The following is an 18,402-nucleotide window of genomic DNA, read 5'->3' as shown; positions in this document are numbered from 1 at the left end:
TGGGAGAAGGCGAGGGTGGGATGTTTTGAAACATGTATATTATCGAAACATGTATATTATCTAGGGTAAAACAGATCACCAGCCCAGGCTGGATGCATGAGACAAGTGCTCGGGCCTGGTGCACTGGGAAGACCCAGAGGAATCGGGTGGAGAGGGAGGTGGGAGGGGGGATCGGGATGGGGAATACATGTAAATCCATGGCTGATTCATGTCAATGTATGACAAAAACCACTACAATATTGTAAAGTAATTAGCCTCCAACTAATAAATGGGAAAAAAAAAAATCTTCTAAAACAGAAAATGTCAGTTTTGTTGGATGCTCCAAAAGTATAAGCTTGTGGTTTAATAACTGCAAATCTGTGTCTATACTCAGCTTTACAGAACTACACGCACTGTTCTCTAGCTAACCAAATGCCTTTATCTCTATGGACTGCCACAGCTCAGAAATACCTTAAACTACATACAAAGTTCACACACTTTTCCAACCATTCAAAACACCTGAGTACTGCTGATATTTAGAGACTATCTAATTAAAGCATTACATGTGAATAAGGTCCTAAGTTTTAGCATTTTAAATGTTTTAAACATACAAAACTGTACTCGATATAGCACCTAGTTATCTTAAGGAATTAGCATTTGTTTAAGTCTTTGAAACCTAAGAGCTATTCAAGTTCAATTTTATTCAAAAATTTAATGAAATCTTTTCACTGGACAGTTCACCTACTACCTAGTATCAAAAGAGTTTTCATACATTCAGGATAGTCATTGCTAGGTTTTTAAAGAAAAAATAGTGACCTTTTAAATCACCTTGATCATAAAACAAAAATTACCATGAGCTATGGATTGGAATAAAATTTTGTTCATGCTTAAAAATGACTTATTTAATGCTATACACTTCAGCAGACACAATCTATTTTTAAAAGTATATAAACCTAGAATCTTGCCTGTTACAGGCCAAACCATCCAAAGAATAAGATAATCAGTATTTTTAAATATATACAATGCATCAAACAACTTCATAAGGTACACAGCATAATTCCTCAGACTGACAGAAGAAAACTATCTCACAGGTAGTTCTGGCAATCCACTTGAGACATTCTGGTAATTGAAAACTGAACACAAAACTCAAACCAATCCTGCTATCAGAAGGGTCTTCCTTATATTTTACAGTCAATTCCATTCATGCTTTCTGCATTCTCTTAAACTTCCTTTAAGAAACTGATAATCACAAAATCATAACGGCTATTTATACTGAGCACAAAACACAGGCCAAGCACTGTTCCAGATACTTTACATTTAGTATTTCCATTCCTCATGAACTACACTGCATGATAATATGAAAACACATTCTTCTGATAAAGAAACAGACCCAGAGAGGTTAAAAGGAGAAGGAAAATGACAAAGTAAAATGCTTGCTCTTTCTACTCAGATGGTAAATAATCTGCCTGCAATGCAGAAGACCCAGGTTCAATCCCTGGGTTGGGAAGCGGCCCTAGAGAAGGGAATGGCAAACCACTCCAATATTCTTGCCTGGAGAATTCCATGGACAGACCATGGAGTTGCAAAGAGTCAGACATGACTGAGCGACTCACACACACTCTCTACATTATGCCACTTTGTTCCTCTCTGGCCATCAATTCATATCATAATGAAATTCTTCCCGAAACAGAACTTTACTTGCTTCAATAAAAACTACTGCTGCTTTCCTACAAAGAAAAGGCAATTGCTATTATGTGAAATATTTTACTGTATTACCAAACTACTGATATAATGTCTCCATCAATACTTTTGCATTAAAACTGGAAGAGAATGCTATGTAAAATACACTGATAAGAATACTAGGTAACTAAAATTTGGCCATTGTGAGCTGAACCTAAAATTTCTATAACCAAGATGTTCAAGTTCATGAGTAAAGAGCTAATAAGCCTGTCCCCAACCTCAACGTTCCATTGTTACAAACACAAAATTGTTTTTAAAAAAAGCATATCCAAAAAAAAAAAAAAAAGCATATCCACACAAACAATTTTTTCTTGGCAGCAGCAACAGTGCTAAAATACTTGTTTTCTTATGCCTCAGTCCAGCACAAAAAAAGCACAAATTCAGAACAAGCACCTCTTAAAATATATCACATCTTACATGAATCTTTTATTTAATGTACACAGTATATCAAGAAGTGTGTGGGGTTGGGGTAAGCATGTTAAGCACTATCACTCCATACCAAGGGTGAAATAAAAATGAATTGCCACTGTTTTGAAAAATCCTAAAATGTTAATAAGAGTCTTTAACATAATTCTCCAAAACAGGCAAATAATGCACAGATCATGGCAAGGCCTAAAAGCTATTTTAAATTGACATTTAAATTAATTTAATTACATTGATACTGGTTTTAAAAAACTGATTAAAATAAGAAGTGGAAAATGTATGTTAATTGAAATTGGATAGAAGAATACATGAAAACTCAAGAAATCCTGTCAGAAATATAGGACCAATGAAATGATTTTTTGAAAGGTCCTCAGCATTTCAGCAAGGTAAAAGCACCACATTCTATTGACAAAGTGCATAGGGCCTTCTGCGCATGCAAGCAACCAAAAACCACAGGGCCTTCACAAGTTAAAGTGTTTTTAAACGTTATTTCCTTGTCAGAACTTTAAAAAAAAAAAAAGGTTGGAGTGAATGGTATCTCCAATGCCTTTCTGTTCAGACATTGTAGAGCCAAAAGAAAACTGATCAACTCATAGGAGCAGATTTTTATGTATGATTAGTTTCAATAATAAGGGGTGAGGGAGTAGGGGGAATCCCCAAAACACTGCCCTAGAAAACTAAGGTCTCATTCCCTGAACCTCATATATACTATGAGGCTACAGAAACAATCAGAAGTTCTGGGACAAACCAACAAAGTAAGAGTACATTAGCGAGTACTCTTGAGTAAATTAACCCAGGTACACAATAACTGTAGATTTTAACAAAATGCCAGAGGAACATTTAGGACTACAAGAGATTTTTTTTTTTAATTTGATAATGTTAAAGAAAACAAAAATGTTATAAACTTAACTACTACCCATATCCATACCTCTCTAGTCTCACAAGCCACCAGTAAGTAGGGTTTCTATCTAAAGTCAGAAGACAGGCCTCCTGTTCTCTGTCCTGGAACTCAAGAGGCAGTCTGTCTCTTCTTCCCAGTTTCTGCTCTCAACTTTTACACAGGCTGCTCTGCCATATTGAGAACTCTCACTGGATCTTACACCCCTCTATAGACAGCATATTAAATAAGCAGAGACATTACTTTGCCAACAAAGGTCCATCTAGTCAAGTCAAGGCTATGATTTTTCCAGTGGCCATGTATGGATGTGAGAGTTGGACTGTGAAGAAAGCTGAGCACAGAAAAATTGATGCTTTTGAACTGTGGTGTTGGAGTAGACTCTTGAGAGTTCCTTGGACTGCAAGGAGATCCAACCAGTCCATCCTAAAGGATATCAGTCCTGAGTGTTCATTGGAAGGACTGATGTTGAAGCTGAAACTCCAATACTTTGGCCACCTCACGCGAAGAGCTGACTCACTGGAAAAGACCCTGATGCTGGGAACGATTGAGGGCAGGAGGAGATGGGGACGACAGAGGATGAGACGGTTGGATGGCATCACCAACTCAATGGACATGGGCTTGGGTGGACTCCGGGAGTTGGTGGACAGGGAGGCCTGGCATGCTGCAGTTCATGTGGTCGCAAAGAGTCGGACATGACTGAGCCACTGAACTAAACTGAACTGAAATACCCCTGTCCCTGAAATACCTCCCCACAGCTAAGCAACTGGACACATGTTTAACTTTCATTCTTCCCTACCTCATCTCCCACTTTTTCACTGCAGTGTGGTTTCCACCATACCATTTTACTAAAACCACACTGATTAAAGTCACTCACCAACAGCCTCTTTGTGCTAAATTCAGTACATGATCTACAATATTCATCTTACTTGCAGACCTCTCTGTAACATATGACCCACACAATACTTTCCTTTTGTTTTTTATTTTTCTGATCAGTAAATACATGTTCATTAAGAATTGAAATTATCATAGAAAAAAATGGAAAAGTTTGAATACTCTGAAATCCCACTCTCAAAAAGTCACTGTTAACAGTACAGTATATATTCATTAAGATTGCTATACATATGCTACTATATGGGTATGTGTATCAAGTTAACAAAAATTAGTTCATACCTGAGGACTTTCCTGGTGGACCAGTGGTTAAGACTCCAAACTGTTACTGTAGGGAGCATGGGTTCAATCCCTGGTCTGGGAACTAAGATCCCATATGCTGCTCAGCCCAGTCAAAAAAAAAAAAAAAATCATACTATATATTTTTGAGAATTTTTATATAATGTGCCTGATTTTCTGTGTTAGTATTATGTGACAGCATAATTAATGGCCTCCTAAAGAACTCAGGGTTTCCCTGGTGGCTCAGATGGTAAAGAATCCACCTGCAATACAGGAGATCTGGATTCGATCCCTTAGTCAGGAAGATCCCCAGCAGAAGGGCATGGCAACCCACTCCAGTATTCTTGCCTGGAGGCTCAGTGGTAAAGAATTCACCTGCCAGTGCAAGAGATGCAGGTTCAATCCCTAAGTCAGGAAGATCCCCTGAAAAAGGAAATGTCAACCCACTCTAGTATTCTTGCCTGGAAAATTTCATGGACCGAGGAGCCTGGCAAGCTACAGTTCACGGGGTTGCAAAAGTGTCAAGGCACAATTTAGCAACTAAACAAGAACAAAAGAGCTCATCATAAAACCTGGGCATGTTATCTTAAATTGCAGAGGTAATTAAGGGAAAGGTTTTGTGATGAAGAGATTATCCTGAATTGTCAGAGTTGGGCCCACCTGAAGATGCAATGCAGCTGACTGAAGATGCAGGAAGAAGTCAAGGAATGCAATGCAAGGAATACAAAGAATGCAACTCTAACAGTTGGAGAAGGCAAGGAAATGGATTCTACCCCAGGAACCAGCAGTCAATACCTTGACTTTAGCCCAGTAACACATTTGAGACTTCTGGCCTCCATAACTGTACATTTCTGTTTTAAGCCACCAAGTTGGTACTAATTTGTTTCAGCAGCAATAGAAAACTAATACCGTGTGTGTGTATGTGTACATATACTATAAAATGCTATGTAGCTGATGGAATATGGTATGTGTGTATAACATATTCCATCAGCTGCATAGCATTTTATCATATGAATATACCATATTTTATTTAGCCAATCCTTTATTAATGGATTCTTGGGTTGTTTTCAGTTTTTCATTACTATATACTTTACCAGGTGCCTAGAGGTTTAGAGGAGAAGGCAACGGCACCCTACTCCAGTACTCTTGCCTGGAAAATCCCACGGACAGCGGAGCCTGGTAGGCTGCAGTCCATGGGGTCGCTAAGAGTCGGACACGACTGAGTGACTTCCCTTTCACTTTTCACTTTCATGCATTGGAGAAGGAAATGGCAACCCACTCCAGTGTTCTTGCCTGGAGAATCCCAGGGATGGGGGAGCCTGGTGGGCTTCCATCCATGGGGTTGCAGAGAGTCGGACACGACTGAAGTAACTTAGCAGTAGAGGTTTAGAATATCTCTAAACACATCTTCACATATTTGTCTGTTTCTCTAGAAGTTATTCCATAAAGTGCAACTATTTGGTCAAAAAACATTATATTTTAAGTTTTAAGGAATTTTTAAGTTAATCTCCAAAAAGGCTATTATTACTTTTTACTCACATTAACAACATTCAAGCCTCTCCCTCCTTCTTCAAAGTTCAACTCTTCCAGTTTTTTGTTTTTTTTTTTCCAGTTTGTTAAATTCACTTCCCGTGTCCCTTCTGTAGTGGTTACTGAATTCCTCCTGCTCCTTTCCAGACTTCTCTTCATCAGCTTCTTTCTTACATGTCAGTGGTCCCCAAAATTCCAATTCCATCCTGGGCTTTCTCCTCTCTATACACAACTATCTCATCGACTTCCTTTTACCCCAATTACTACTTACAAACAGATTTCTCCCTCTTCCCTCTAAAATGTACTCCTCCATTTTATTAATGACTGGTGCACCAATATCCAACAGCCTATGGCAGATACACGCTTCCCTGGTGGCTTAAATGGTAAAGAATCTGCCTGCAATGCAGGAGACCTGGGTTGGGAAGATCCCCTAGAAAAGAGAATGGCTACCCACTCCAGTATTCTTATCTGGAGAATTTCATGCACAGAGGAGCCTGGCGGGCTACAGTCCATGGGGTCCCAAAGGGTCGGACACCACTGAACGACTAACACGTTGGCAGATACGTGGGGATCACCTGACCCCTGCTTTATGTTCACCCCACACACCATAGGCTCTAGAGTCCGTAAGATTCTCTCCCGCCCTATCAATTCCTTAGAACAGGAATACACAAATTTCCAGCCGTGTCGCTTCACTGTGCATGCTCCCTACCTCAAGTCTCATACTCCACTGTGCCAGAAAAGGCTTTCTGAAACTCAGTTCTGATGTGTCACTCAAGTAGATCTTTCATAGGCTGCTGGTTGCAATGTAAAATGATCTATTCCCTTGGGAAAATCGTTCGGCAATGTCTTCTAAAGTTAAACATACAGCTGCCCTATGAGCCAGTAAGTCCACCATTAGTTATTTATACAAGAGAAATGAAAATGCATGTCTATAAGAAGACTAGCAGTTATGTGTTCATAACAGTTATATTCATAATAGCCTAAAGGGAGAATGAATAAACAAAATGTGATATATAAGGTATTGTGCTGTGCTGTCCTTAGTCGCTCAGTCGTGTCTGACTCTTTGCGACCCCACTGACTGTAGCCCACCAAGTTCTGTCCCAACCTCTGTCCATTGGGATTCTCCTAGCAAGAATACTGGAGTGGAATGCCATGCCCTCCTCCAGGGGATCTTCCTGACCCAGAAACTGAACTGGGGTCTCCTGCATTTCAGGCGGATTCTTTACCAGCAGAGCTACCAGGGAAGCCCGTATAATGTTTTACTACACATCAATTATAAAGAACTATTGAAGCAACTATCCTTCAATTTAAAAAAATAAATTTTTTAAAAAAAGGAAGACAGCAGATATACCCCAATGAACAATGGGGGGGGGGGGGGAGAACTACTAATAAGAGCAACAATGGATGAATTTCAAAGATATTACGTTGAACTAAAGAAGCCAGCCTGAAAAGAATACACACTTATTCTACTTTTCTATTAGAAGTTCAAGACCTAGAAAAACTAAACTGGTCGTAAAAGCTATCAGAACAAGAACTGATTAAAGGAACTACGTGGGATTATTGGGAAGGCAGAGTCACACAAGAGTACATATTTATTGAAACTCATTCACTAGAAAAAATGATACTGATAAACCTATCTACAGCAAGGCAAGAACAGAGACGCACACGTAGAGAATGGACTTGTGGACACAGCAGGGGAAGGAGAGAGTAAGTAAGACAAATTGAGAGAGGGACACTGACATATACACACCACCATGTATAAAACAGACAACCAGTGTGAAGCTGCTGCATGTAACACCGGGAGCTCAGCTCCACAGTCCGTGATGACGTAGGAGGCTGAGATGGCAGGAGGGCCCAAGAGGGAGGGATATATGTGTACTTACACCTGATTCACACTGCTGGACAGCAGAAACACGACACTGTGAGACAATCACACACCAATTTAAAAAAACTCATCCAGCTTCCACAGTTAAGTTCTGAGCATTTCACGACACATAAATTTCACCTCAAAAATTTCTAAAGCACATGTTAAGATTTAAAACTTTTACTCAACTCAGCATTTTTCCATACAAAAGCGTCACAGCTGTCAGAATAGCCACATCTGGAAGAATGGCCATCACCAAAGTCTACAAATAACAAATACTGGAGAGGGTGTGGAAAAAAGAGAACCCTCCTGTACTGCTGGTGGGAATGTAAATTGGTGCAGCCACTATGGAAACAGTATGGATGTTCCTTAAAAAAACTAAAGTAGAGTTACCATCTGATCCAGCAATCCCACTCCTGAGCATATATTCAGACAAGACAAAAATTCTAATTTGAAAAGATACATGCACTCCAATATTTAGAGCAGCGCTATTGAAAATAACCAAGACATGGAAACAACCTAAATGTCCATCAAAAAATGAATGGATAAAGATGTGTATATACATGCACACTGTAATATTATTCAGCCACATAAAAAAAGAATAAAATAATGCCATTTGCAGCAATACAGATAGACCTACGGAGATTATCATACCAAGTGAAGTAAATCAGACAGAGAAAAACAAATATCACATGATATAACTTATATGTGGAATCAAAAAAAAAGATACAAATGATCTTATTTAAAAAACAGAAATAGACTCACAGACATAGAAAACAAATTTATGGTTACCAAAGCAAAAAGGTGGGGGAAAGGAGGGATAAATAGGAGATTGGGATTAACAGATACATACTACTATATAAGCAATAAAGACCTACTGCATAGCATAGAGGCCTATATTTAATATCTTATAATAACCTATAAAGAAAAAGAATCTGAAAAAGGATACATGTATAACTGAATCACTTTGCTGAACACCTGAAACACAGCACTGAAAATCAATTACACTCCATTTTTTAAAAAGCCTCAAGACTTAAAACAAACCAATCACTAAATTACCCCCCTTCTTTATTTATCACCTCACTCAGAAACAAGACTACACCAGAAATTACCTGGCGGTCCAGGGGTTAGGACTTGGCACTCTCAGTGCCATATGCCCAGGTTCGATCACTGGGTGGGGAACTAAGATCCCACAAGCTGAGCACTGTGGCCAAACACAAAAAGAGTAAAGAAACGAGACTGTAGCCACTGTGTGTTCCTCTGGTTTATAAATTCTGTGAAAGCAAAGATTCTGTCTATGTAGAATTGATCACAATTACCCCAGCACCCATCCTTATACTTGACACATTCGGGATGCTATATATATATGTTATCTTTGCTGATTCTTAATGACTTACTGACAATGTTTACAACTCCATTAAATTTTTAGATCATCTGCTGACTCATTTTTCTGATCTTGTGTGTTAAATGTAAATATACCATGCTTGACAACATTTATAACCTTGTTCATCTGGCAGTGGCAAAGAAGCTTCTCCACATTTTCAAAAAGGCAGCCCAGTTGAGTCTTTAGCATTGTGCTGCTCTCTTACATGCACTTCAATTAAATATTTAAAGGCTATACTTTTCATGAGCTAGGATTCATTCTCAATTTACTTCTGTCTTCTCACCATCAAATTCTGGCTCAGTCTTCTAAACTATCATGATTTCTAGTATACCTGAATATATTAAATTTTTCTTTCTCTCATGTATTTCATTCAAATATCACATTACACAATTGTTCATTAAAGTGAAAGTTTTATCGAATATCTGTTAACACTGTTCTAACAAACTTACTAGCATAATTTATGAGAATGCTCCATTCCTTTTTAAAAATATTTATTTATTTTTGGCTACATCGGGTCTTTCGTTGCAGCACAAAGGCTCTCTACTTGTGATACTCGGGGTCAGTAAAAGCGGTGCCTAGGCTTAGTTGCCCCGTGGCCTGTGGGATCTTAGTTCCCCAACCAGGCATAAAATCCATGCCTCCTGCACTGGAAGATGGATTCTTAACCACTAGACCACCAGGGAAGTCCCTAGATTCATTTTTAACACGGCAAAAGATCTGTACCAAGCTGAATACAGCAACTAATTATTTGAGCACCAACTCAAAGGTAAGACAAAATGCCCATGGTCACTTCCCTATCAGTGCTTAACACTTTCTTGTGAAAAACAAAAAGGGCAATGATCCATAAGAAAACCATTCTGTTCCTATCTCTATCAAGGTTCCTTTCAAGAACACAGGAGCCAGCAGTTCCTTAAAGATAGAGCCCTAATCATAAATTCGTAAGACATTGCATAGCAAAACCTACAATGAAGATCCAGATTAATAGCCAGTTTAACCAGCTTTAGGGAACATTTTTCAAAGTACAACTATGAGGGTTGGATTAGTACAAAATACAATAAACAAGCACTAAAGACACATTGTCTTTGGCCACTTAATCAACTACAAAAGCACAGGCAGGGAACCCTCTCATGAAGCACAGAGACAGTACTCTAGAGACAGACACTTGAGAGTCCCTCGGACAGCAAAGAGCTCAAACCAGTCAATCCTAAAGGAAATCAACCCTGGAAATTCACTGGAAGGACTAATGCTGAAGCTCCAATACTCTGGCCACCTGAAGATAACAGCTGATTCATTGGAAAAGACCTTGATGCTGAGAAAGAGTGAGGGCAGGAGGAGAAGGGGGCGACAGAGGGTGAGATTGGTTGGATGTCATCATGGACTCAATGGATATGAGTCTGAGCAAACTCCAGGAGATAGTGAAGGACAGGGAAGTCTGGTGTGCTACAGTCCATGGGGTTGCAAAGAGTCAGATACAACTGAGCGAATGGACAAGAGCAACAACAACAACAAAAGACACTGAAACCCAGAAACATGGAAACAACTGAAAGGTAAATAAATAAAGTTTTATAAATTTAGCCTAACAGAAATCAAGTTATACTGGGAATAATATTTTCATATCATGAACTCTGTGATAAAAACTTTTATTTCAAAAAGCATTTGGAAACCTACTTAGAGTTTTAAAGAAAAAAAGAGTGCAAAGCATAACAAAGTTATTAAAGGAGTAACAGAGAGGTTTTAATGGGTAGCTCTAATTTACCAGTTTAAGTTAACTATCAAGATTTCAACAACTTTAGCAAATTGTCAATTTTTTCTGGTACAGAATCCTGTGTTTCCAAACAAAAAATTCTGGGTGGTGGAATGGTTAGTCTCCTGGCCACATCTGGGGAGGGTCAGCGTGAGGCCACAGCCTGTGGGTTCCAGCAACAGCCAAGGCACCCACACCACCTGCAGCGCACTGTGGGTGCCTCAGGGTGAAGCTGAGGCTTAGGAAGGCTCTGCTGAGCACCTGAGGCTGCCGCCACACACAGACCATGTTCTGGGGCACCTGACTCCCAGCTGCTCAGGGGTGTACCCCAGGGCAGGCTGCAGTGGGCCCTGGCCTGTCTCAGGGGTGCTGGGCAGGCAAGACTGCCAGCCTCACTACAGCATGCAACCAACAGGCCCACATGGGGTTGCCTCCCTTCCTGGCCGGCAGGTTCACCTGGAGTTCGAGGAGATGCTGGTCCCCAGGAAGATATGCATCAGCCCCTGGAGAACTGGCTGACCGTTTGCTACCTCCTGCCCAGACTGGATGCGGGGGCCTCAGGGACTGTGTCTCACCCCAACTCTGAGTGTCCACCCAGCCAGGTTGGGGAAGGGGTTGGGCAGGAGGGGGTAAGGAGGTCTGAGATGCACTGCAAAGATGTGCTCAAGATCTGCCAGCATCATCTCAAGCACTGTAAGTTGGTCAAGAGGACCTGATTCCTGCGGTGGAAAATCAGCCTGGAAGTGAAGCAGACAAGTTCAAGAGAGACCCGAGGCACATCTGGCAGAAGGCAGGCCTGAAGGAAACCCCCCATAGGCTGGCAGACCTCCAAGACCTACCTAAAGGGTAAAGGAGTCTCCTGTCTCTCCCTCACCCCTGCTACTGCTGTGACCTGCTGTGATAAATATTCAGAGAACTCAGTCAAAAGCAAAAAACAAAAAATTCTAAGTATTACCCACCATGACCATAGCTAGATTTAAGAATTATTGATTAAAATAACAAAACCACCATGACTTTTTAATAACTTTTATATGTTACAAATATGCAAGATCTATTATTTGTTCATTCACTATTAAATGTTTAATGCACATATGGATTTACAGACCCAGTACAGAGATCCACAGCCCACTCCATTTCTCCAGTCCTTCTTCTCTTCTAAGTGAGTTCCCCACTACAGAAAGTATCAAATAGCTCACTAAGCTGTCTTATCTTTAAAATCACTTCCAATCCTGAGACTATAAGACTCTGGGACAAAGGATACTTCTCAAATGAATTTAGGGATTTCTAGACAAATGACAGTTTGATCCAGTATTTAGATGCTCTCCCTCCTACCATTCTATGTAGATAACACTAAAGAGACTTTAAAAGCTATAACCCCACAGGGAGGAGACAACAGTGATGGACAGATGGCAACACATTTTTGTATGATGAAAGATGAGGGACTTCCAGGTTAAGACGGCAGATTGATCACACACATCTAATTCTTCTCTCTCCCAGAATCATAATAGGGCTTCCTTGGTGGCTCAGTGATAAAGAATCTGTCTGCCAATGCAGGAGACATGGGTTCGATCCCTGGCTTGGGAAGATCCCTTGGAGGAGGAAATGGCAAACCCACTCCAGTACTCTTATTTGGGAAATGCTATGAACAGAGGAGCCTGGCGGCTACAGCTCATGGGATTGCAGAAGAGTTAGACAGTACTGTGACTAAACAACAACAACAAAACTCTAATAAAACAAGGATAAAGAAAATTTTGCTGTTGTTTTTAGGACACTAACCATAAGGATCAAGAGAATGGAACAAACAACAGCAACAAAACCTTGAAAGGTGGAGAGATGGATGAGTGGTAACTGATTTGGTCAAAGACAAGTAGTGTTTGCAAAGACAGCAGTGCTGACCACCAAGAACAAACCCAGTTTACAGTACAGAATCCTCAAAGCGTTCCGGAACTGCCAGAGCGAAGGGAGAGACTGAAGAAGGAAAGATCCAGTGAAAACTGTTTGAATAATTATAAACCTAGACCCGCATTCCTCTTCCAAGCCACTGAGTGATCTGACCTCAATAAGGCAGCAGATTAGAGATTCAGTCTCTAAAAAGGGTAAACCATACATTGTGAAAGATGGAAGCCAATTATGTGTCCCTTCACATTACATGCTTTTATGGCTCATTACCCAACTCTCTTTTCCTGAGTTCCCAGACCACTGGCAACTAGACCTCTGGCCTCCAAGCAGAAAACTTCCATACTCTCTGGGAAATCGAATCAGGCCAAAAGGAAAGACAGACACTGGAGAGAGGCTCAAACAGCCCACTCAAACCAATGGCCTCAATCCTGACCATACATTGGAATCACCCGGGCAACTTTAGAAAATACTGGTGCTAATCTATGCAGAGAGAAATCAGAACAGGGGTTGCCTCTGGGCAGGGAATGGGGAAGATAGAAGAAAGGGATATGAAGGAATTGTCTGGGTTTTTCACTATGCTCTGTACTGTGTGTTAATTACACAGGTGTATACATAGCAAAACTATCAAACAATACACTTACTCTATATATTTCACTGTGGGCAATCACACCTAAATTTGCTAATGTATTTGGTCTCTCAATCATAAGCAAACAACCAAGGATTACCAGACCTCTGAGGAGGGTCTCTGCTGCTGAGACTATACCAAACAGGAAAAAAAGGAACTTGGAGGAAATAAGCTATGTAAGGAAAAGAACAGCTTAAAGAAACTATCTTTAACATTCTCAGGCAGATCAAGAGATATGCCATCTATGAAACAAGAAAAGAGATGAAAAAAAAAACAAGTAACAGGTAGAGGACAGGAAGCAGAGGACAAGAAGTCAAACCTCCAGGCCTGCAGAAGGGAATAACATCGACACACTGATAGGCCTACTCAGAGCCCCAGAAAGGCTCAGCCCTTGAGAGTCTCCAAGTACACAGTCAGTAGGGAAGAAGTAAAGGACTAAAAAATCAGGTTAGTGGTTTAAAGTCAGCTAGTCTGTCTAGTCAAGGCTATGGTTTCTCCAGTGGTCACGTATGGATGTGAGAGTTGGACTGTGAAGAAAGCTGAGCACTGAAAAACTGATGCTTTTGAACTGCGGTGTTGGAGAAGACTCTTGAGAGTCCCTTGGACTGCAAGGAGATCCAACCAGTCCATCCTAAAGGAGATCAGTCCTGAATATTCATTGAAAGGACAGATGCTGAAGCTGAAACTCCAATACTTTGGCCACCTCATGCGAAGAGTTGACTCACTGGAAAAGACCCTGATGATGGGAGGGACTGGGGGCAGGAGGAGAAGGGGATGACAGAGGATGAGATGGCTGGATGGCATCACCGACTCAATGGACATGGGTTTAGGTAGACTCCGGGAGTTGGTGACGGACAGGGAGGCCTGGCGTGCTGCGATTCATGGGGTCGCAAAGAGTTGGACACAACTGAGCGACTGGACTGGACTGAACTGAACTGAACTGAAAGGCTTTCCTGGTGGCTCAGAAACTTGCCTTCAATGCAGGAGACCCAGGTTCCATCCCTGAGTCAGGAAGATTCCCTGGAGAAGGGAATGGCTACCCACTCCAGTATTCTTGTCTGAAGAACCCCATGGACAGAGAGGCCTGGCGATTCATGGGATCGCAAAGAGTTGGGCACAACTGAGCGCACACACACAGTCTGTATGTGGACCTGCAGTTTCCCTTCTCCCCCATTCACATCCTCTCATAAATTTAGTCTCTGGAAACACAGACTTGGAAAGACTCCAGACTCAAGAAGAGTGGAGAGAGGCTCAAGGCTGAAAGCCAAGGAATAAAGCAGAAGTATGTATAGTGAATAGCAGCCCCCACCCACAGCCCACTTCCTTTGCCCAGCTCTCAGAACACTGGGAGCCAGGCATATTACCTCCCCCACAGTTTGATTTAAATGTCCCTTTTGCATGCAGCCAAACCAATTTTCATCATAGCAAGATAAAGGTCTTTTCTTGAATTTCTACAACTCCTCCTAGACTCTAAACTCCTTAAAAGCAGGGGCAGCATCTTAATCAGCTTTGTATCCCCAGAGCCTAACACAGTCACACTTTATATTAAACACTCTACAAATCTTTAATTTGTCTCAGACCCGGGAGATAACATGCAAATAGAAAAAGATTAGAAAACCTTGGAAAATTAGAACACACAAGGTGTAATCTGGACTGGGTAGGTATCGAAGGGAGATTAAACATTTAGGATTTGTTAATGAACTGATGTCTGGGATTAGTTTTAAAATAATTTCCGAGCCACTCCCCCCACTCCCAAAATCAGCTGTATTTCTGTATACTGGCCACAAATGCTTTAAAATATCATTTACAAAAAAAAAAAACAAAAAACATCATTTACAATAACATTAAAAATATCAAATACCTACCAATAAATAACAAATGGTACGCAAGACTTTAATACAGAAAACTACAAAACATTAGAGAAATTTTAAAAGACATAAAGAAATGGAAGAACATACCACGTTCATAAACTGGAAAGCTCAGTTTTGTTAAGAACTGAATTCTCTCCAAATTGATAAACAGATTCAATTCCAATCTCCAAAATCTGTATGAAAGGACAAGATTCTGAAATTTATATGGAAACGTTAAGAGCCAAGAACTGCCCAGACCATCTTAAAGAACAAAATAGGAACGACCCATATCAAGGCTTATTATAAAGTTACATCAATTAATACAGTGATACTGGTGCAAGGGTAACAAATATACCAGTGAAACAGAATAGTGTCCAGAAACAGATTCACACTTCTACGTTCACCTGACTTATGAGTCACACAGTGCAGAGGGGCAGGGATGATATATATTCAGTGAATGGTGCTGGGTCAAATATACACCCATATGGTAAAAAATGAATCTTGACCCCTACAATCCACCTACAACTTACTGTAAATTGTACAACTTAAATGTAAAAAGTAAAAATAAAACTTCTGTACGATAACATGGGTGGAGAAGGCAAGGCAACCCACTCCAGTATTCTTGCCTGGAAAATCCCATGGACCGAGGAACCAGATGGGCTAAGGTCCACAGGGTCTCGGAGTCGGACACGACTAAAACAACTGAGCACACACACTTGGTAACTTGAGAAATCATCTCCACATTCTCAGGCGAAGCAAGGACTTCTTCAATAGGTTACAAAAAACAGTAATCATAAAGACAAGGACTAAGTATATTTTATTAAAATTAGCAATTTCCATTCATTAAAAAAAACAGGCCATCAAGATTGAAAAGACAAGATATAAAGTGGAAAATGATTAAGTCCAGAAAGGACTCATGGGAGATAGATGTGTATACACATACACATACACAAACAGAACTCATATTCTGAATAAAGAATTACAAAGCAATTAAAAAAATAATAAGATTTAACAAGCACTTCACAAAAGACAACATATAAATGGCCAACAAAAGGTACTTAACCACAATCATCAGAAAAATGTAAAATAAAGCTGCTGCTGCTGCTAAGTCGCTTCCGTCGTGTCCGACTCTGTGCAACCCCATACATATATATATTACTGCACTTCCACTAAAACAGCAAAAAATTTTAACACTGAGAAGCATTAACAAGGACATGAGGTAAACGGAATATCATTCCCTGCTAACTGGTAAAAGCTACTTTGGGAAAATGTTCAACTGGATCTAATGCTGACATTTTATTATTCTAATGCTAACATTTTATTATTCACATACCTCATAAATCAACAGTTCCACTCCTGGATATAAACCCCAATCCTGCAATGTTCCATTTCTTGATCTGTAATAGTACACTTAGTAAAAAGTCTTTACCTGCATACTCAAGACTGGCACTTTTTAAAAATACGTTATACTACAATAAGTTTTCTAAGATTTGACACAAATTTCTCAGAGACCTTAAGGCTAGCATTTTAGAATAGGAGCTTCTGGTAAACTGCAGAAAGTTTATTAATAACATTTTTGAAAAACAAAACAAAAAAGCTACTAATACATTTCAGTCCAGAACAAAGGTAAAAACTACGAACAGATAACTTCAGGATTTTCATGAAGCACCAGATTTCTTTCACCAATGGAAGGATTCTGTTATTCTACACTGAAACCCACAGAAAAGATATCTCTGAAAGAAAATGCTGATTTTTGAAACCACTTCTAACAACAACAGATAGGAGTAAAGTGAAGGAACCATTCCAAAAGTTTTGGCTAACTCTTCGGTGAAAGGATGCCAACTGAGTTGATCTATGATGCCCAAAAGAGAGAAAGAAAAACACAAAGAAATCACAGCAACTCTAAATCAAACACTAACACCACAATCCAACCTACCGGAAATTCTGTGGTTAATTTGAGGCTTGCCCCTCTAGTCATAAGGTGATTTCAGTGATGGCTACAACCGCTCCCAACTGCATCCTTGGGCGTCATTTACCACACCTGGCTCGCCCATCACCTGCCTGGAGACATGGCCTTACGCAGAATCCCCGAGGCCAAGTAAAGACGCCAACTTCGCAAGAGGCGCGGACAGTCTCGCCCCATCTGGTCATCCAGTGGGAACAGACTCCTGGCCTCGAGCGCGGAGGTGAAGAGTCAATATGCCCCACAGGATATACGAGGAAGCGCCCCCGAAACAGCCTCGCCCCTTCACCTCCCTGGGAAACTACTGGGAGTCCCGCTGGCGAGTTTCTTCCGCAGCAACCGCGCTGGGGAGGGTCCCGGTGGCCACAGGGAACTTAGGCCCCAGTGGGGCCGGAGGCGCCCGCCCCGCTCGCGCCGCCAAGTTTAGTGGCGGCCCCCACTCGCCGCTCCTCGGCCCGGCTGTGCGTCCCGCGGAACTCGGGCTCGCGGCCCGCCCGGCCTCCCGGCCCTCCCGGCCTGGCGCGGCGCCCCTCACCTTGGAAACGTTGGGTGGACTCCGTCGTAAACATTAACTTCCCATCCAGCCGGCAGCCGAGCCGCCGCGTCTCAGCGCCTCGGCCTCGCTCCCGGCTTCGCGGGCCGCCCTCTGTGCCTCCTCTCGAGCGCCGCGCTCACTCAGGAGCTCCGGGCCGCCTCAGACCCTGACCCTACTTTTGCCGAGCCGCCGCGGTTTCAACTACCACCCGACCCCTAGCGTGCCCGCCGCCGGCTCCTCCCGGGTCCGGCCCGGCCGCGTCAGGAAGGCTCAAGGCGCAGGCGCAGGAAGGGCCTTAAAGAGACCCGGCCGTCTCTACCGCAGAATGGGTTCGAGCAGGTTAGGGGTCGGGCCGGCAGGCCGAGAATAGGAGAAGCCGAAGGGATTGGACAGTGGGGGACGGGGGCGGGGAGCTCTCGCTTGTTCCTCCGCCTCTCTTTCAAAGCTCCAGCCATAGGATGCACAAATGCTGACTTCCCCAGTCTCTAGAACCGCCCCTTGCGTGTAAGAGCTGCACCAAACGTTCCCGCTGCCGGCCCGAAGCGACCCCAGCCTTAAGACTGCGGGCCTGGCATTGCGGGACCCCTACACAGGGGTCCCAGGCTGGGGCCACGCGATGCAGACGCGCAAGCTTCCAGCGGCCGCCGGAGCTTCCTCAAGAGGCGACCGGGTCACTCTGAAAAAACAACGTGTAAATGGCACTTGTGATTGCAACAGTCGTCTCGACACGCTGGGTTTATGCAGAGTCCGGCAGTGGACAGAACATGGGCACAAATATGTGATATCCAGTCGGGCAGTTAT

The 18,402-nt window shown here is 41.9% G+C and overlaps 1 protein-coding gene and 1 pseudogene across 8 annotated transcripts in view; one reads left to right on the top strand and one right to left on the bottom strand.

The window, feature by feature from the left end:
• EVI5 (ecotropic viral integration site 5) overlaps positions 1-17,931 on the bottom strand; it is a 227,002-nt gene extending 209,071 nt beyond the window's left edge. For 3 of the 8 annotated variants that reach the window (XM_043460637.1, XM_043460639.1, XM_043460638.1), the window contains exon 1: positions 17,040-17,526. In XM_043460637.1, coding sequence (XP_043316572.1) covers positions 17,040-17,081 — 42 coding nt within the window. In that variant the 5' untranslated portion in view covers positions 17,082-17,526. Of the gene's footprint in view, positions 1-15,211; positions 15,300-17,039; positions 17,529-17,601 lie in introns of those variants that run through there. The other 5 variants (XM_043460632.1, XM_043460640.1, XM_043460636.1 and 2 more) reach the window with 4 other exon arrangements.
• Positions 7,492-11,703, top strand: LOC122437358 (annotated as a pseudogene).
• Positions 17,932-18,402: the final 471 nt, after the last annotated feature.

Source organism: Cervus canadensis, chromosome 2 (assembly GCF_019320065.1).
Source record: "Cervus canadensis isolate Bull #8, Minnesota chromosome 2, ASM1932006v1, whole genome shotgun sequence".
Classification (NCBI taxonomy): domain Eukaryota; kingdom Metazoa; phylum Chordata; class Mammalia; order Artiodactyla; family Cervidae; genus Cervus; species Cervus canadensis.
This window is presented reverse-complemented; position numbering and strand designations above follow the sequence as displayed.